The sequence below is a fragment of the Biomphalaria glabrata genome, chromosome 11 (assembly GCF_947242115.1).
Source record: "Biomphalaria glabrata chromosome 11, xgBioGlab47.1, whole genome shotgun sequence".
NCBI classification, from domain to species: domain Eukaryota; kingdom Metazoa; phylum Mollusca; class Gastropoda; family Planorbidae; genus Biomphalaria; species Biomphalaria glabrata.
In genome coordinates, this window is record NC_074721.1 from 34,887,247 (window position 1) to 34,909,050 (window position 21,804).

At 34.8% G+C, this 21,804-nt stretch overlaps 1 protein-coding gene across 1 annotated transcript; it reads right to left on the reverse strand.

The window, feature by feature from the left end:
• Positions 1-620: 620 nt before the first annotated feature.
• On the reverse strand, positions 621-10,311 carry LOC106072841 (uncharacterized). Its single transcript, XM_056004371.1, has 3 exons — positions 10,005-10,311; positions 7,324-7,509; positions 621-6,461 (listed from the first exon to the last, which is right to left on the reverse strand). Exons 2-3 carry the CDS (start codon positions 7,486-7,488, stop codon positions 5,535-5,537), a joined length of 1,092 nt encoding a protein of 363 aa, XP_055860346.1. The 5' UTR covers positions 7,489-7,509; positions 10,005-10,311; the 3' UTR covers positions 621-5,534.
• Between the last annotated feature and the right edge of the window lie 11,493 nt (positions 10,312-21,804).

Genomic DNA, 21,804 nt, shown 5'->3' on the forward strand with positions numbered 1-21,804 from the left:
AGGGCTAGTTCAGCAAATCCAACCTTTTGTTTTCAGACAAGTTTAATTAAGATTTTAACTAAGTCTTTCTTCTTCTCACCTGAGCATTGTTGCATTGTAACAATTGAAGAGTTGCTACTGCCCTATTTCCTTGTACAGTTGCAGCAATGAAATGATAGGATTAGAACTAGACTGGCAAAGAAATGATCAGTGCCATGAAAAACTACAGAAGTGAGAATAAATATTCCCCTCCAATTAATATTTTGTTTCATTTCAAATTTGATAATTCTTTTCTTGAAATATTAAAGAAATATATAAATAAATAGAAATATATTTTCAAAGATAAAGTAGTCATACTAATTAACTTTCACAGGGAGTATCATGGTATGTATGAGGGTTAGGAGTATGAGATAATGAAGTATGAGTCCTGCTAACTAGCCAGTTCAATGGCTGATGGAACAAGTTATTTTTATTTCTATAAGATTTCTTAAAAAAAAAATATATAAAATTGGTGCATTCAGTTGTTTTATAATACGCTGCAATTATATTCAAATTTTTTTTTACTACATTGACTTGATAGTGCATATTTTCAGGAACTAATCTTGATTTGTATAAATAATTGTATGTAACAATTCAAGACGTGGATGTAAAACATTTCTATTTTTTCCTTGGCAGAATCTCATGATGAACAGAAGACAAAAACACATTTTTAATTCATGATTTTATTAAAAATAAAATATTAAACAAAATATCTACTCCCTGAAAACTGAACAGAAATATTTATTAAAAAAAAGAACAATACTTTATCACAATATACATTCGCATGATATGATTTAGAAATTAAATATTGTGTCTACTAAAGTTTAAACCAATAAGCAGTGGAAGGCTAGAAAGCAGTACATCTGTATAAAGTTTCACTGAAATCTAAGCAGCATATTATCACATCACAGAATGAATATGACACCACAGAGTGGATACTAATTAAGAACTCAACTTCTCAATGGTTATCCTGCAAGCCAGTGTGTGTGCGGAAGGTATTGTCAGGAGCGAAACTTAAATACTCATTCTGGAAGCACTTAACCATCACCACATCCAATCTCTCTGATAATGCCCAAACGGTGCCGAAACACAATTGCTTTCCATGTTTCTGCTTTATATTTAGGGCTGTCCTCTAAAGAATGCTTGGTCCACTTTGAAAATTAATGGTCAATGAAAGCGGGTAATGAAAAGCTGACATTTTTCTGTTGGCAAAATTTTTTACAAAGCTTATATCAACTCATGTCTATCTGAAAATAATTTAAAGATATGGCAAAATATATTGGGGTTTGTTCCCCTTAGATAATTGTACATGCTATTTCTCTTACACCCAGTTGAAACTTGAAAAATTATTTTTGTACCTAACAAACCATGAAATGATAAAAAAAATAAACCAATTAGTCAATTAATATTGGTAATTAATTATTTTGTTTATAAAAAGAGAAATAACTCCTACATTATTGAGATATAAAACAGTTGTAAATGTGGAGTTCTTCTCCTTAGATAAAAAGTATAGTTTGCTTGTTAGAAGATAGTGTGTACACAGTGCAATGATGTCAGGGACCAACAGGGTTGGGGACCAACAATCAGCTTCCTATACAAAAAGCAGAGTAGAAAGAATTATCAAATTATAATTTTATCATCAGTATAAACTAAATATATGAAAAATATTGAAAACTAAATACAACAATTAAACAAAACTTGATAAATATAAATAAATATTTATATAAATAGTTGATAAATATTCTTTAAAAAATCAACACAGTTGGGTTGATGGCTTTCAAGCAGAACTGCTACAGGATTGGGAATGAATATATAGTACTAAGGTAAATAAGGTTTGTCAAAACAACACTGTTATTAGTTTACAAAGATCATTATAGGACATAACACTGTTATTAGTTTACAAAGATCATTATAGGACATAACACTGTTATTAGTTTACAAAGATCATTATAGGACATGAACGCCCACCTCTCTCAAAACTTCCCAAGACACTTATAACTGACCCACAGTGTGTCTACATAATGTAGCCTTGGCATTCTGCTACTCAAAGTTTTGCTGCTATGTGCACTATTTGTTTTCCTCTAGAGTATATATATATATATTTCAAACCAAGAAAAAAAAAAATATATATATACAGACATTTATATAAAAAAGTACAAGCACATTTTGCTGAGCATGTGTCATAATGAGCAGATGAAATAAATGTATGAGGCGAGACTCTGGACAAAAAAAAAACTCTTCAGTTAGGAATTCAAGTCCTCAAGCTCTCACATCACACATTTGTTCTACAAATTGATGAGCATTTAAACAAACAAATGTAGCATTTAAACAAACAAATGTAGCATTTAAACAAACAAATGTAGCATTTACACAAACAAATGTAGCATTTAAACAAACAAATGTAGCATTTACACAAACAAATGTAGCATTTACACAAACAAATGTAGCATTTAAACAAACAAATGTAGCATTTAAACAAACAAATGTAGCATTTAAATAAACAAATGTAGCAATTAAACAAACCAATGTAGCACTGAAACATTCCACTCAGCAAAAGAACTGGAAGTTAGCCATATGGCCTAGAACCAAAACTCCATCATTTAATATGAATATTCTGTATATATATAGATCTAAATGTAAAAATTTCACAAAAAGACCATGTACATTAGCACATAAGAACTTAAAGAGCAAATGTACAAAAAAAAAACACAAAAAGACTTCATCCAATGTAGAAGAACAGCAAGACCTCATTAAAGAGACAAATCACATAGCAAGTTTAGCTTTTTGTTATTGTGTTTAAGCAGCAGAAAACACATGATCAAAATGTCATCATAAAACACACAAAATACTCCCATTTCATTTAGATGTAAAGTATCACAAAGCTCAGAAAAAATATAATTTAAAACTGTTGGAATGCAGAGAGTTCAAGTATAACAAGACATAGCAAAGTATGCAGTTTAAGTTAAGAGTTAGGCTTACACATTTAGAATTAACTCTAAGAGGATACTTAGGGTGAGATGGTTGGGCCCAAGTTATAAGCTAAAAACTAAACATTGTGACTTTCTGGCAACACTCACGTTTTATAAACCATTACATTAGAGACAAAGATCAGAATATCAATAATTGAAACATCCCCAATCCATGTTAATGTTAGACTTGTTTCTTGTTTTTTTTTTTTGAAACTTCCTCTTGGAGAGAGTTCTTTGGTTTTCCTGGCTAGTTCAGGTAACCAATTCCAGGACAAAATGGCTCTCATGAAAAATATCCCCCCCCCCCCCCCACAAGTAGTCCAGCATGTGCAATACTACTATAAACACTGCAATATGCCAGATTGTAAAGCTTCCTTTTTACTACAACCTGGTATTAAAATGTTCCAATTGAATAAGAAATGGAGGGGGGGGGGGGGGAGAGACTTCCATAAATTTTAACCACTATAGTGACTATAGGCCTACTCTATACTAGTGGACAGTATATTGTTAAGAATGGACATTTTTGAAAATGCTTAAGTCATCATCAAGAGCACTAGCTACACTTAGGCTTGATTATCTTTCCTCAAATATTTCATGATTTTTACATACTTTTAGAACTAAGCTTTTCATTTCATAAAGAGATGGAACATGAATCTTAACCTCGCCACCTAACTGGGACTGGTCATTGAGCTTAAGGCGTAAAAGTTATCAGTCATAGCTAGTAAGCCAAGTCAGCATGCAGCTGGTCATTGATGAACACATCCACACAAATCAGTTTCTATAATGGCCTCAAATTCAAGTTGGACGGATGGTAGCCAACAGAAGAGGAAGGTAGCCACTGAAGATGATAGAAACTAACTAAGAATGAGAATCACCCACAGAGCAGTCTATACCTATTAAAAAAAAATTGTATGACTACAATCACCATGATTTTAAAACATAAAAAAAAATCAATGCATTTCTTTCCATAAATATGAACATTTTGGGGGCTTTAAAATGTAAATATTCAGTATTTTGCTTGCCATGAAAATGAACACTTTGTAAGTGTTGAAATTTTAAAATAAATATATTAACATATCATTCAAGAGATACTATGAGCTAATCATATATAATACAGAGCTTCATTAGCCCATATACACAAACTGATTATTAAACTGTGAAAAATAATCATTCACTTAATGAAAACAATGCTAATGACTGGACAAGAAAACAAAACAATTTTTATCTTCAGTATCATTAAAAACTTTGATCAGCTTCTATTTAACACAAAACAATTAATCATAACATAGGACATTAGAAAATGCAGTAAGTTCAGAGTTTGTTCTATTAATAAAGACAAGATTTTTAAAAAGTAGAATCTAACATTATCACACAGGCAAACAAAAAATTTAGATGTGATCTTTTTCAAAGTAAAATTTTCTTTCAGGCCTACAAGCCTTATAAGTGAAGATAAGTTAAGGGTTTATTATAGTGATATGTGATCAGCTATAGGAATTTATATGTATTAACTCTCTTATATAAATGTCAGGTATAGAGTGCCAGCCTGTACCAAGACTCAAACTAAAGACCTCTGAATGGCTGTCAAGTGCTTCACTACTAAGCAACAAGGTTTCACAATCTATTTATAAACTGATTACAAAGTGTATTTTTCCAAACAATAACAATAATGAATACTAATATAAAGATACATATACAATGACAAAAAGAATATATACTTGAAGTTAATGACTTTAAGAATGTCCTCGTACAATAACAATAAGAACTAAAGTTCTAAGTATAAAAAAACGCAACAAAAAAAAAAAAAAGTATAACTTGAAACATGGGAGAAGATATGATCAAATAAAGGCAGCATCAACAAACATAACTCTGGTATGACTGTTACCTATAAGAAGTCTCCAGCTTGTATCATATGCTGTAGTGAATTGTTACTGTGACATTTCTTTTGATTTTATTTGACGTTACCCATTCTGATTATGTCAAACAAATAAATAATCAAAATGGGGAAACAAAAATAATGATTAAATAGCATTTAAATCATGTATGCAAGTAAGACACCTATCCAAAATGTCAAAGGTAATATTTATATTCTAGAAAAAGCCATTTTTGTTTGTCTGTTGAATAGGTAATAACTTAAATTAAGAAAAATTCTCATGTGACATTTCCATAGCTGCAAATCTTTAGATTTTTCAAAAATTCTCTGGACACATGCATAAATTACTCAAAACATTCATTGAATAATGAAATTTATAAAAACGTTCTAATTGAATCATAATCCAATTAACTTAAAAAAAAAAATGCTTATATTTTCAGCCCATTGAAAACTTTAATCCTGGAACCTCTTTTAAACATAAGTGAAAATTCAGTCATGCTAATTTCTTTAATAATCTGGTTTGGGGCGTTAAGGATTTGACATACTTTTTTATATTAAAAAAATATGTTGTCTTTTATTGGTACTCATTATGAAAAACAACAACACATTCTAACAAAACTTATTATCTAATAAACTTTTAATAATCATTTATTTCCACTACATGGTAAAATCAACTCTTATTCAAGTGTACCTTGATATGTGGCATTGAATGTAGACAAGACTTTAGAAGCAACAACTCTCTCTTCTATAACAGTGCCTTGCATTGAGTCCACCTTGGTGCGCCTCACAAAAGGGTAAATTTCTTTCAGCAGAGCACAGGGCATGTGTGTTCTCTCTTTAACAGGGACAAGGGATCGTTCTCTGCGGAGGAAAGTGCGTGAATAGCAATCAGATGAAACGCGTCCAAAGTGAAAATTTATGACTTCAGCAGTCTTACTTGGAACAGAAACAGGATAACCTTCAAAGACACCTTTCTGAAGAGGGAACGTCCAGTCGGTAGGAAGTATAATTTCAGTCTTCATCCAAATACAAACTGGCCAAAGGTGACCAGAGTCGTAATGATACATAAAGAAATCTATAAAAGGAAATTTAATTTGGGATTCGCCTTTCCATAAGTCTGAGTTCTTATGATATAGTTTCCACATGTAATCAGAACCCATGTTGAGCTCAAGATCTGGCAAACATGAGAGAACCTGACGAGCCAGTGGCCACTGCTGGCTATCAAAAAGTATATCCACATCATCATCCCAGGGTATCATACCGTGGTGACGCCAGTAGCCAATAAGAGAGCCTTCTGATATGAAGTAGCTGATGTTAAAGGCGGCAAAAGCTTGAGTTGCTGAGAGCATAGCAAAGAGCATCTGACGCTGCTCAGTGACAGTCAAAGTGGGTTTGTAGTTGTCCAAGATCTTCAGTTCTTCATCTGTCAAAGATGGTTTGATTGTAGCCACCAGTTTATACCAGTCTTGCAAATCATAAACAGGCATGTCTTCAAGCTTGGGCATTTTGACAGTGGCAAGCCGGTCATGCACCGGTTTGCACGAGTCTGTGTATGGGCTACGATCCACATTGTAAAACAAATCTTGAAGATGAATTTTTATAACCTGAAAACATAAAAATGTAATAATAATAACAATAATTAAAACATTCCTATGATATTATATAAAATGATAAAATGTTAATTCAATAAGATTCACCTAAATAGTAAAAAAAAAAAAAAAACCTGTCTCACAGATAGCTCAAGTACAATCAAAACACAAATGAAATGCAGATCAGAAATTTAGCTTTCAGTCACAAAAATTTTTTGGAAACCTGCTATATTTATTTGCATTTTAGGATGTGATTACTATGAGAGTCTATTGTTTAAATATTTTCTTTTATCTTATTGAAAAGAAAAAAAAAGAGAACTGCAGTTTAAAATTACTATCACAGAACAAATACAAAGTCTGTCCAAAGGCAGTGTGAAGCGTCTTGTGTGGTAGCTTAAATTGCTGCCACTGCTGACTAGCATCTGAAAGGGGAGCAATTTTGTAAGTCTCTCTTGCCAGTACATAGCCTCTCCACAGCAAATCCTATGCAGTACCTCCTCGTGGTGACAGATGGAAACTGAGGCTAATCTGCAAGGGTCTCGGAGGAGGTTTGCGTGTGTCCCTGTAAGATCTAAGGCTAAGGGAGTAAACCCTAACAGAAAATCCGGGCTTGGAGCCTCAAAGGCGTGGGGACAGTAGTAAGACTACTGTTTTCTGGCAAACTCCTGCAGCCACCTGACCCCAAATTGCGATGACTTGCCATCCCTTTGGACCCGGTCAGTATGGAAGAGAGGCGAGTGTTGACGTGTGGGCAGCCTAGTACTCACAAGTTTACCACCCAGGCTTTCCCCCAGCAATGGAGAGGTAACTCCATCTCTGACAGTAATGTCTCTGAAAAACTAATGTGTCACAGGTACTAGATTTTGTAACTACTGACCTTGTAAGTGCTGAGCTGTTGCAATGTTTTCGGCCAACCGGGAATCACAAAGTTTCTCAATGATGGTATTAAAAAGATGATTAAAACAAGGATGACAAGAACTTTTAGCCTAGCTGTCAGTTTGTATTTGATCCAAAAGGTTTTCAACTTATTGTTGCGTGCCATTTTAGAAGATGTGTTTAATACCTGGGAATATAAAATATTTAAGCAATGATTTCCAGAGAAAAAAAAACAACTATCAAACTTTAAAAATATTGTACACTTTATTTCCATTCATTAACAGGTTAAAAATAATTATTTTGTTTAAGAACGTAATGTAATTTCAAGTATGTTCACAACTAAGAGTAGCAAAAAAAACAAAAAAAACAATGGTAAGCCAATATCAAAGAGTGTGTTTTAACATGAAAACTGCTTTTTTATAAAAAAAATAAACAGAGATGTACTACTGCAGGAGAAAGTGACTATACACAAAATAAAAAAAAAACATACATATAGGACACCCTGCTGGACCAAAGTAAAAACAAAGAATGTGCGGTCCATGATGCCTTTATAAACAAACAAAAAAGAGCAACACTTAACAAAAAATAAGCCTCATTTAATTTATCTGTCCACCTCCTTCCGATTTCTTGTACTTTTATACCAGCAGAGCTAATTTCTTTTCTGTCTCGATAGACAAACACATCAGACAGATTTATATTTAATAATTTAAGTTTTTACTTTGGTCTTTCAAATTTTCTTAGGTATGTTTCTTTTCTTTTCTATGCAAAAAAACCTACTAGAGAGAACAAGACAAAGTACAACAAATTGACAGGGCTTATAAGATACAAAATTAAAACAGAAAAAAAGAAAAAAGTGGACCACAACATGCGAACAACTAGACCTAAGCAAGGATGGTCGGTAGGCTTGGAACCTTCTGCATCTGGCATTGGCTAGCAGGAAAGAAACAAATAACAAACCCCCTTAGCTGCACACTCTTTCTAATCTTCATGAATGACCTCCAGGACCTTGTTTCGGTCAATAAGGCCCTTTATGCAGATGACATCTTAATTTGGACTACAGAGAAATATTCAGTGCTGACTAGATCCAAATTAAACAGAGCCCTCACAACTATCTCCACATTTTCAAAATTATGGGAAATGGAAATAAACAAAGAAAAGTCAGTTTATATTTAATCTTTAGCCACAGCAACAAAATATAAAAAAGAAACTACATCCTAAAAAGAGACTTGCAGTCAATAAATAAAGAAGAAAATCCAACATATCTTGGTGTAAAATTAGACCAAAGACTGTCTCTAAAACACTTTATGGCAGATTTAAAAGAAAAGGCATCACAAAGATTAAACATAATAAAACACCTAGCAAGAATATCTTGGGGAGCTGAAAAGAAAACCTTAAGACAGTTATACACTGGATATGTCAGATCTGTCATGGATAACTGTCTCTCCATACAAGTAGCCGCCAACAAAACCTACCAATCATCTTTAGACACAATCCAAAACCAAGCCTAGCATCTAATCAGTGGAGGTATGAGAACTACTCCCACAGCAGCCTGTGAAATAGACTCCAATATTAAACCTCTTAAGTTAAGGTGCAACAGAGCAGCAATAGAAGCTATTGAGAGATACAGAAGGTTGGAGGACGATCATCCTAATAAACTACTAACACAGAGAAATAGGAAAAACAACAAAAAAAAAAAAGCAAAGAACTCTGATCCAACTTACAGAGGAACTAGCCCTAAAACACCATCTACCCAATAACATAGAAAAAATTACCAGATTCTCAAACCTAACTCCTGGACTTAACTACAAACAACCAACCATTAAAACATTTAATAAATAATACTCTAACAAAAGAATCAAATCCACTGGAGCTCAAAGTAGGCATGCTTGAAACAACTGAAAGCTATCCAAAAACAGCCATCCATATATACACCGACAGATCAGCCTTCAAAGCCACCATCAATGCTGGTCTTAGTGTCTTTCTGGTCTTCCTAAAAAATAAACACTTTGAAATAAGTGCACCCTGTGGCGACTACTGCTCAAACTTCCAAGCCGAAATTGAGGCAATTAGCATAGCTTTGCAGACAGTCGAAAACAAATTATTAGAAGGGATACAATCACCATCAGATATTGTTGTCTTCACAGACACTCTTCAACCACTTAACAGCAGCACCTCAAAAAGCCCAAGAGAGTTGACAACACTAATAGTGATAATACATCAGATGATGAAAAAATTAAACATCAACATTGGGGCTGGGGAAAAGTAAGGGCCGTTGGTCATTGCACTGGACACATGAAACCCTCGTTAACCGCAGACAGGCTTTACATCATCTGCACAATAGACAACAAGCCAAAGGTCTGAAAGGGGAACTTTAGACTTAGATCTTGATCTATATAGATTATTATAGAATCTAGTAATAAAAATTCTAGAAATATTTATTTTGTAAGTAATCAATAGAGTATAGATCAATATCTTGTATCATTACATAGATCTAAAATCATTTAATTTAACTATTAGAATCTAGTATGTTAGTGTAAAAATATCATATAATAATTATTAATAATAATATGTAATAATATAATGTAATAAAATATGTTGTGTAAGTTTGAATTCAAGTTCAAGTTGAACTATTACTAGACTACTAGACTGTAACTAGACTCTAGTAAACTAGTTAATACTTACTAAGTCGTAAGTCAATTACTAGACTAGACTCTAGACTAGACTTATCACTTAAGACCTACTGCACTCCTAGTCTAGTAGTTGAAGTTCGAAACGAAAGTTTCAAAGTATAAAATTATTATACCTCGACTAAATCTACAATAGATCAAAATTTATAATATAGATTCTACATCTATTCATCATATTGATAAAACTGATGTTATCTATATCTAGATCTAGTAGAGTCAAATTTTTATGGCATTTTTATTTTTGATCGGTTGCCATACAGCCGATTTCCTGATAAAATTTGACATTCTAAACAAGTGAAAACAAAATCGGAGTGATATCCCTTTAATAAAAATCCAAATAAAAAACAATAACGTCTCTAGCGAAAAAAAAAAAAAAAGAAAGTTGGTTTTAATAATAATTTTGATTTTATGTTTTCTGTTTACTTCATATTAAATCATAATACTAAAAAATTAGAAGACAGACGTTATTAGATCTAGAGTCTTTATACTTTAAAAAAATTTAATTCAAACAGGGATCCAGAATTTCCGAGTTAGTGTTTGTTTGTTTGTCTATTTTGTTTTATTTTTAAAGAAAAGATGAGGAATAATATATTCGCATATTAACTTATTGTACTTATGTAGATCTAGTTTAATAAATTAATTCTACACAGGACATGCTTTTTGTGGAGGCCCCTACAATTTTTTTAAATTCTTTAATAAAGATCCACTTATGAATGAAAATACTTGAAAATATTTTTAGAAGGAGGGAATAGAGTTCTTGTAAATTTAATCTAACTTTCCTTTTAAAAACAGATTTAATATTTAATATTTTTTTAAACAGAATGACTGATCTCTTAAATCTCTTTTGGCGAACTTCTAAAGTCCCAGAGGACTGGCAAAAGGAGTAATTATAAAGCTTCCCCCCCCCCCCAAAAAAAAAGGGCAACTTGGAAGACTGCAACGATTGGAGGGGCATTAAGCTTACTCTCTCTCTGTCCCGGGCAAAGTTTTCAGCACTGTTCTGTTGAGACCGCCTCAACAGTCTGTAGATGAGAGGCTCAGAGAAGAGTAAGCAGGCTTCCGAAGAGGCAGATCATGTGCAGAGTAGATCTTCGTTCTATGAAATATCATAGAACAAAGTCTCAAGTACCAACAACGGCTAATTAAGACTAAGACTGCTTTATTGATCCTTTTGGAAATTTGTTGTGATTACAAGGACTCTTCTCATTGATTTCTCATTCTTGATTGACAGTAGTAGCCCACTTCGCAACGACCTGACGTAGTTCTGATGTTCAAAAAGTTCCTCTAAGTGTGGTAATGTTGTGAGTTGTGAGTGTAATTTTTGATGCCCTTTTTATGATGGTTTCTAGACGGCGCAACAGTTTAGATGAAGCGTTGCCTTGCCAACAAGTTATTCCGCATGTTAGCAGATTTTGTACAGTCGCGCCGTAAAAAGTATTTAGGATCTTCTTGTTTAGTTTAAAGCTATTGAGTTTATATAAAAAAAAAAGTTACTGGGCTGTTTTCTTTGTCAGAGTTCCAAGGTGGTCTTCCCATGAGGGCTTGTTATTAATGATGACGCCTAGATATTTATATGATTTTACTTGTTCTATCAATGTAGTCTTTATCTGAAGTTCGCGTATCATCTGTTTTTTCTTTCTGAAATCTATTATAAATTCTTTAGTTTTTGTAACATTCAGTTCTAGAAAGTTGTCAGTGCACCAGTTTGTAAACTCTTCTATCGAGCTTCGATACTGAGTTTCGTCTCCTGAAATAAGACCGACTATGGCAGTATCATCTGCGAATTTAATGAGTTTAACTGAGTCATAGATGCTTCTTATGTCATTAATGTAAAGGGTGTACAGTACAGGAGAAAGAACACAACACAACCTTGTGGAGCACCCGTACATAGTACTCGAGTTGACGATTTGGTGTTTCGTAGTTTCGTAGACTTTAAGAAGGCGTTTGATAGTGTCCACCGAAATTCACTATGGAAAATAGAGAATACGGCACCTATACAGTAAATTTAGTTGCTGCATTAAAACAGAAGAAGGAACAACCGAGTTGTTTTTTTTAGCATCGAGACAGGTGTGAGACAGGGGTGCATCTAATCTTCCTTCCTCTTCCTCCTAGCCATTGACTACATAATGAGGAAAGCAATGAACCTGACTGCTTTTGGTATTCCAAGGCGTGAACAAAAACGAATGACGGATTTGGACTTCGCCGATGACGTTGCACTACTTGGGGTTACAAATAAATGCATACAAGAAATGACGGAGAGCATAGACAGAGAGGCATCCAAAATTGGCCTCTGCATAAACTTGGATAACACTAAAATTTTGCGAGTGGGATATAAGGCAAAGGGTGCTTTCGTCATACTTGGCGAGTAATAGCTTGAAGAGATGGACAAGTTCACTTACCTTGGCAGCATCATAACAAATGATGGGAGTGCCTTCCATGATGTAGCATGCCGAATAGGAAATTCAGGTAGCATTTTCCAAAGGCTGTAGCCTATTTGGACAAGACGGCTGACAACAATGCCACCTATCTTGCATCATTCAGAACCAATCGTTAACTTCTTCTCACTGTCACCGTAGAAACACAAACATACACTTATCTTATCTTATCTTATATAATGCAGACTTTACTTTAAAAAAAGATGATTACGTCCTACGCGTCATGCATTCAGTCATGCATATTAACCAATGACTTAAATTCTGCCAAGTCGCTGGTTTTCCTGGCTAGCTCAGGCAACCCATTCCATGCTCTAATAGCACTAGGGAAGAAGGAGCACTTGTACAAATTTGTCCTAGCATATGGTACGAGGAATGTACCTTTATCTTTGTGTCTTTCTGAGTATTTAATTAAATTTTGTTTTTGTATTTAAAGATTATGGTTCAGTGTTTTATGTATAATTGCTACTTTACTTTTGAGTATTCTATCCTGAAGGCTTTCTAAATTTAGTGATTTTACTACTTTTGAGTATTCTATCCTGAAGGCTTTCTAAATTTAGTGATTTTACTAAAGGTGTTACTCTAGTCAAATGGGAATATTCATTTGTTATGAATCTCACTGCTCTATTTTGTGTCTGTTCCAGTTTCTTAATGTTTTCTTGAGTTGAGGGGTCCAAACAGAGGATGCATATTCTATTATTTGCCTAACCAAGGTTAAATAACATTTTAGTTTTATCTTCTTATTTGATTTATAGAAATTTCTTACACACACATATACACACACACTCTATAACAATTGCAATAGGCCGATTGTATGAACTTGTGTAATTAGATATCCCAAATATTAGGAGCAACTTTAGGCCTTCTTATCTATATCGGTTTACAACAACAAAAACCTATCAAGCGAATACTTCTATCTATGATGTGTCTATCATTAAAAGAATCATGGGCTTGTACAATTATATATTTATGACTAAATGAATCATGTAGGCTACTGCTTTCAGTAGCTGCCTTAAGGGGTGTCAGTGGGGCGACGGGCCTAAGCCTCGCGCCTGAGAAGGGAGGGGGGCTCGACCGGAGATTTTATTGTCACAAACTTGATCACTACATATTTTCCTAATAAAATCGATGTTAGTATACGAAATAGTAGGCCAGCAGTATCTACCTAATGTTCTATGTTTTGTAACAAAAATAAGCCCACAGCGTTAGAGGCGGATTAGCCTTTTAGCGTGATGTGGTACGGTATATATAGACTACACTTACGGCTCAGGGCCCCGCACGTGACACTCGCTCAGGGCCCCGCGCACTGCTAAGGCCGCCCCTGACTGCTACAATCATATATTTGTGACTAAATGAATCATGTTCTGATACGATTATATATTTATGACTAAATGAATCATGTAATCATACAATTATATATGTATGACAAAATGAACCGTGTACAGATACAATTATACATTTGTGATTAAATGACAAGAATGAGGCAATAGTTAGTAAATTTGAGCACCACTAATTTAAAGAACAAAAAAAGAATAAAAAAAAAAGATTTTAAATCTTCTATTGGTCTCGGGCGTTTCGTGTTGTGTCGGTTGAGAGTAAATCTTCATTACTTGTCCTTTTGTTTTTTAGTCTTGCTGAAATTTTAATGGCGGTTACATTGGCTCCAAGGAAACGCAATAGCCAGGCAGTAAAGCCGTTATAATCCGCTTAACAAGCTCTGTTCAGAAGATTGTCGGCTGGCCCATTCAGCATTATCCATACTTTCAAATTGAAAGGGTGCTGTTTAAAATGTGGCAGGAGTATTTATTTTCTCCACTTTTGGACGATCGCAGTTCACTCTTTGTCGCCATTACGAGAGACCTAATGGAGTGAAGCCAAAACAGACAATACACAAGAGGGAAAAAAAATTGGAAGAGAAAAATATATTTAAAATACAAATAAAATATATAGGCCTAATAAAATGTTATAAATGCCGTTTTTAGCGTATCCCGAATGGGTAAAAGCCGCTAATAGTTTTTTTTTTTGTAGTGTGTCTATCCGTCCGTCTGTCACGTTCAGATATAAAAAAACTGAAAGTGCTGAAAATGAGATTTCGCCATATTCCGGAATCTGCTAAAAATGGAACCTAACTTAAAAAAATAAATAAATATTAGTCGTCTTAAAAAATATTTTAAAGTCTTATATAATAGGCCTAGATACTAGTTATAGTACATGCAGGTCGTAATCTAAAGGAAAAGGCATTGATAAAGGATTTTTTTTAATAACCAATAAGGGCCAACTAATATATATATAGGCCTACAAACACATATATATATATATATATATATATATATATATATATATATATATATATATATATATATATATATATATATATATATATATATATATATATATATATATATATATATATATATATATATATATATATATATATATATATATATATATATATATATATATATATATATATATATATATATATATATATATATATATATATATATATATATATATATATATATATATATATATATATATATATATATATATGCATGTTTTCAGTTTGTGGAGGGTAAATCCCTTGATAAACGCAATGTCAAAAATTCGGAGCTGTATTTACTTATTCCGAGAATGCTACAGGCTTACACTTCTTAATTACGACATTTTTACATTTTTGCCAGCCGTAAAAATGCGGAAAAAATGTTGAAGAAAAAACTTTAAAAGTTTCTGACCCGTAGAAAATTCTGATAAATTGTATGCCTTTTGTGGAAGCCCCTTTCTTGTGGCGATCCTGGGCTGCCCTCCCTTTATTCCGGCACTGTCTGTCATCTTGATAGTCCCGGGTTCAAACATCTTCAACTATCATCTCTTGTCTGCAGGAGGCTTAGGGCTAGAACGTCATTCTCTTCATTGCTAAAGTTTTATGAAGTATGTTAAAAAAAAAAAGGGTTATTTTATCAATGAGACCTAATTTAAAGTGTTTTTGACTAAGTCACTTTGTTTCTTAGTTTTACAAAGTGTAGGTTTCATTTACTGCAACTAATGAATTCATTTGTTTGCTGTTCTAGTCATCTCTTTAACCCCGGGACAAGGAGCTGAGGGCTTATGTTTCTTAACATTCTGTTGTTTGGCTTCTGTCGTGAAATCTCATTAGAGCAGGGACATCTTCATATTTAATTATTATTATTATATTACAATTTATTGTATTGTAACATAAATGTTGTAAGTGTTGTTTTTTCCGGCGAGTTAATAAATAAGTCGGAACAGAAAGGTCGGTGATTCCGGAAAAGTTAAAGAAAGTTTCTTATCTCACTATCACCAGAATTGTGAAGGATGCGGAACTTTGTGTGCGTTTCGTAAATTAGCCTTATCTTTTCTGGATTATTTGAAGAGTGTTATTTGGCAACTCAGCTAAAGAGAAAAATAGACATTGCAAACAGTGAGGGAATGTGAGCTGATTTGAATATGTGGGAGATGGTGATATCGGCACAAAAAGATCCCCAAAGAACGGCCAAGGAAAAAAATAGCCCCCTCATAGCAACCTCAGCTCCGCCTCCACTAAACAAAAATGCGTCAGTCTAATCGGTCCACTCAAAATTCTAACGGCTTTGAGTCTGTACTATGGAGATAGCGACATTAGTCTTTTTTAAAAATTATTTTTGACTCTGTTGGCCTGGGATCCCATAATTGAGATTTTTCTAATGATTGATTTGAAAGCTCCATCTATTGTCCTTCTTTTTAAGCTTGATCAAGCTGCCAACTATTGCACACTTTAATAAAGATGTTAACAAAGCAGCATTGTAGGTTACTATATATTGTAATAACTCCGCTCCTGCCACGACGCATATGGTGCGCACCAGCGCACTGTTCAATATTAGTGATGGACAGATTGTTAAGTGCGCACCAGCGCACCGTTCAACACTAGGGATGGACAGAGTGTTCAGGTAGATAAAAGAAAAAGTTGAATGGAGAAACAGAAGTAAAGCTTGGTTTCATCAGCCTAGAATTGTAGAATGGATCAGCATCACGCCATTGTAAGTTGTCTGATCAAGAAGTGTCAGTGAAACTGTGGAAGGGTCGTTCCTGTTAGTTTATGAAAGCGTTCTTGAGATAACCAGAATTGTATTGGGGGAGGGATGACTTATTGATTTGCGCTAAAAATTTTGATTAAATTGAGGAGGATATGCGCAAAACGCCGACCTCACTCTCTCGCCCTAAAGCCCATTCAGAAGCAAGATTTGGTTAAGACGTCTGGGGACGAGTTTGGGTGCAGTGGTTGACCAGAGACTTTCTGTGTGTCTTGTCCTGCTCTAAAGTGTTGCACAGCACTGTGCTGGTAGTTGCCTTTCTGCCCGATTTGTCTAGTTTTGAGACGTTTCGGACAGGCCGCCAAGTCCAGAGTTCACATGCTAGGTTCGACAAAACCTCAGTGTACTGAGTTTGACGGACACGTCAGATACACTCTACCTGGTTTAGCCGGCCAGTCAAAGCCTACTAGCAACACAGGTGAAACGATAAACAAGAAATAACCAAGTCATTAAAAATGCACGTCTTTTCTGACTCAGGTCTCCCCCCCCTCTTTAAATTTCATTCCAGAATTTTGTTCACTTGAATTACGACCCCGACAGACCACCTGGTGATTTCATCAGAAACTCTTTAGCCTAAACAACCAAAACATCCGCACTGCTTTCCTCATAATTATACCAGAAAGACGCATATACACTCGGTATCTGGCTGGAAAAGGTTTCCGCTCTGCTCAGAAAAACAACTCAGCTCGAGTCAGATCTGGAATAAACACTTCTCTTACCCCCCCCCCCTCGGGTAGCCACAGTGTCGAAGTTGTTTGATGCCAATATTAGTAGCAGCATTTAGGATTGCATTTAGTTTTAATGTTCAGAATAGTTCAGATTGTCAAAAAAGATAGAGATATTGAAACTAAAATGCTGCAGATAGTTTACCTAGTAGAAAATCTTTATTGTAAATTTTAGGTCATAAAATGTGTTTTTTTTTTGCGGTGAAATTTAATTTATCATTATCATTATAGTTGTTCCATTATCATACTTAAATGTCCCTATTTGGTCACCGTCTTGAAGTCTTGCTCTGAGCATATGGAGCAGCATATTCCTTTGTCGTCCCAACCCCTCACCCCCACTATAAACAAACACATTTTCCGCCTCTGGTCTGCAATTAAGTTTTAAGTTAAAATAAAAAAAAATAAAAAGCGAATGTTGGCTATCACTGTTTGTTTGCTGGCAGATGAAGTTATCATACAGGAAAGCGCAGCACTCTAGTCCCGTTGGAAAGTCATCCATCAAACAAGTCAGCGTCTATCCCTCGTTGTTTCTGCCTTGCTATCGTACTTCTGCCCCATTCGTAAAGGTACTCGTCTTAGTCTCTTGGTACCAGTTTGCCCAAAAGTTATTTTAAATGCTGAAGTTAAAGAGTTAACGTCCGCTGCTGTATGAATGGCCAGGGAGTTACGGGTTTTGATACGAGACTACAGTGTGTATGTGCTTCAAGTTCAAGACAGTGGTGAGAGTGTACATGTGTTGGGACGAGGGTTTTGAAAAAAATAAAATTACATGGCCCAAGTTTTCACTGCATTCTTACATATTATCGTATTCGCGGTGCCCCCCATCAGGATTACCCGTAGACAAAATTCTTTATGAATGTCGCGTTCTGCATGAAGGGCGATAAGGACTTGAAAGAGAGAGAACTGGTTCGTGTGCGGCTTTTGGTCTGTCCTTGTACGGGGACAAGGTGACCTTAAAACTCACTGCGCCCTTCCTTTCACGTGCTCTAAGGGAGTAATCTCATCATGGTTAGGCTACTAAAGGGGTTTCTGAGTCGGAGTGGGGCCCAGGACGGCCAAGCATGCACGATTACATATAGACCGGTATACGATGATAAAATTTAAAGGAATTAATGTGAACTGTCTTAATTAAATCTCATTTTCAAAATGTGTGTGGGTATATAAGTAGGTAGTAAAACAATTTTTTCAGACCTTACGATGTATAATGTATATGTTTCTATGGCCGACGGTTAACGAGGGTGTCATGTGGCCAGCACAATAACCAACTGCCTTTACTTTTCTCCAACTAATATTAGGTACCAATTATGATGAGTGGACTCAGGGGCGTCCTAAATATCCCTAGATTTAAACTCCTCTTGATCCGGAATCCAAGCTTTACGCTCTACCAACACGACCCCCCATACATATATAAATACAATATATTTTCTTAGTTGTTTTTTTTTTCAATAAACAAAGAATACATTTAATAAAAGATGTTTTTAGAAAAGTTATTCTTTTTTTTCTCCATTCAATTATATTTTATATGTATAAGTATTCATAATATGTCATGAACACTGGCGGATCCAGAGGGGGGGGGGCGGTAGGGGCGATCGCCCCCCCCCCCCGATGGGGGGGGGGCGGACGAATTATAGTATAGAATTCACACAATTTGTATGCGAATTTATTACTTATGTTAATAATATATACTAATTATTTATATTTCAACCTATTTTAAGATTTTATTTTGCACAGCCCCTTCTAGTATTTTGGCCGATTTGGTAGGGTCGGGAGGCATCAATCCGCCCCCCCCCAACCATAAACTTTCGAGTGGATGGGCGGTCCTATTTATTTGTATAAATCACAGCTTGCTAACAGAATCAATTAAATATCTATATGATTAAAACTTGTTATTGGTATTTTAACCGGTCTTTATATAATTTCGTTCACCTGTAGGCCGATTGGAAGGGGAAGAGTGAATACCTCCACTGCCCTTCCCATCTAAACCCTTTGAGTGGGGGGGCGGTCCTACTTTTATGAAGAAATCATAGTATGTGAACAAAATTAGTCAAATATCTATATAATATAAACAGGTGGAAGTGCGATACATGCAATTCCCTTCCCCCCATCAAACAAATCAATACTTTTTCTTTTTCTATTATAGTGAGAAATTACAAAATGTAAAAAATCTGTAACTAATATAATTTATATATGCTATAAAGTTAATTCTTATATCGAGTCGCCCAACTCCTATTCTTTAATGCAAAATGCAATCAATAGCAGAAATTATAAAAAGGAGCGAGAATTAATCGTTTTCATTTTACCGCCCTTCCCCTTTCCAGACAGAGTTTGTGTAATTTGACATGAATTTATCATAACTATTTTAAGAAAGACTTTTTCAAACGAAATTTTTCAATATAACAGTCACGAATGAGATGAGTTCAAAAGCCAGATAATCTTTTCCTAGTCGACTTTTTCCAACCTTTACTCTATACTCTATTTCATATTTTTCTAGTTAAATAAATTTAGGACTATAACTCACAATTTATGCTAGAATTTTATTGAATATTATTAATCGAATTTTTTTTTTTCGGCGGCGATCCTCAAAACCTTAATCTAAATATGTGGGGTATCTAATCTTTTCAAAGAACAAATCGGTTTTATTTGTAATGTATTAGGGGACTATAAATTCATATTAGAATATTTTTCTCATTATTCAAAAGGTCCTTTATAATAGAATGAATAATGAGATGTAGGTCAGGAGAATGCGTTACTGCAGTGAAGAATGCCAAAAACGCTTTTAGCGTCGAGGCTTCGCCCCGAACCCCACTAATAAATAATGAGCTGTAGATGTCAGAAGAATGCGTTTCAGCCGTGAAAAATGCAACAAAACGCTTTTGGCGTTGGGGCTTCGCCCCGAACCCCACTAATAAATAATGAGCTGTAGATGTCAGAAGAATGCGTTTCAGCCGTGAAAAATGCAAGAGAACGCTTTTGGCGTCGGGGGCTTCGCCCCGAACCCCACTGATAAATAATGAGCTGTAGATGTCAGAAGAATGCGTTTCTGCAGAGAAAAATGCAAGAAAACGCTTTTGGGCGTCGGGGCTTCGCCCCGAACCCCACTGAAGAAGCTTACAGCGCTCTCCTAGACCCCCAAGCTTGCAAGAGAAAGACTGTTTTTTTTTTCTGTTTTTTCCGCCGAAGATTGAGAAACAGTCTTATTTTATTCTCATATATCGAATATATATATATGCTGTACGCACGTTTATGCATAGGGTTAGGGTTTACTGGGCGTTAGGGTTTGGAAAAAAATCGCCCCCCCCCCCACTCCAAAGTTCTGGATCCGCCAGTGGTCATGAATAGTAACTAAATTAGTTACCCTTATATGCCATGTGTCTTCGTCTTATACCGTTGTATAACTTACACTTAAAATACTTTTCGATTTTGTTATAAAAATGCTATACTCTATATGTTTGGGAACAAAAACAAAACAATTTACATATTAAATTTTGAAAACAAATTAATTGTTACAATTGCTTTCATAGTTCTATCACTGAGGTTCTCTAGCTTGTAGGCTATTTAGTTCAGGATCTAATATATATATATAAATATATATAAAATATATGCTTAAACAACTTGTAGCAAAAGTCAATAACAACATAGACCCTCACCAATTTGCATATCAAGCAGCTAGGGGAACTGAGGATGCAATTCTATTTGCTTTTGGACCAGCTTTACAAGCGTCTCGACACACTCAAAATATATGCACGAGTTTTCTTCGTAGATTTCTCCTTGGCCTTCAGTACCATACAGCCACATCTAATAATAAACAAACTCAGTAACTTAAATGTAAGCCCTTACGTACAAGCATGGGTTTTAAACTTCTTTAACCCAACGGCCCCAGTATGTTAAAGTCAACAACACCAAATCGTCAACTCGAGTACTATGTACGGGTGCTCCACAAGGTTGTGTACTTTCTCCTGTACTATATACTCTTTACACTAATGACATAAATAGCATCAATGACTCAGTTAAACTCATTAAATTCGCTGATGAAGTGATAATACTGCCATAGTCAGGTCTTATTTCAGGAGACGAAACTCAGTATCGAAGCTCGATAGAAGAGTTTACAAACTGGTGCACCGACAACTTTCTAGAACTGAATGTCAAAAAAACTAAAGAACTTATAACAGATTTCAGAAAGAAAAAACAGATGATACATGAACTTCAGATAAAGACTACATTGATAGAACAAGTAAAGTCATATAAATATCTAGGCGTCATCATTAATAACAAGCCCACTTGGGAAGACCACCTTGGAACTCTGACAAAGAAAACAGCCCAGCGACTATTTTTCCTATATAAACTCAATAGCTTTAAACTGAACAAGAAGATCCTAGATAATTTTTACCCCGTGAATATACAAAATCTGCTTACATACGGAATAACTTGCTGGCAAGGCAACGCTTCATCTAAACAGTTGCGCCGCCTAGGAAACATTATTAAAAAAGGGCATAAAAAATCACACACACAACATTACCATATTTAAAGGAACTATTTGAACAGATATG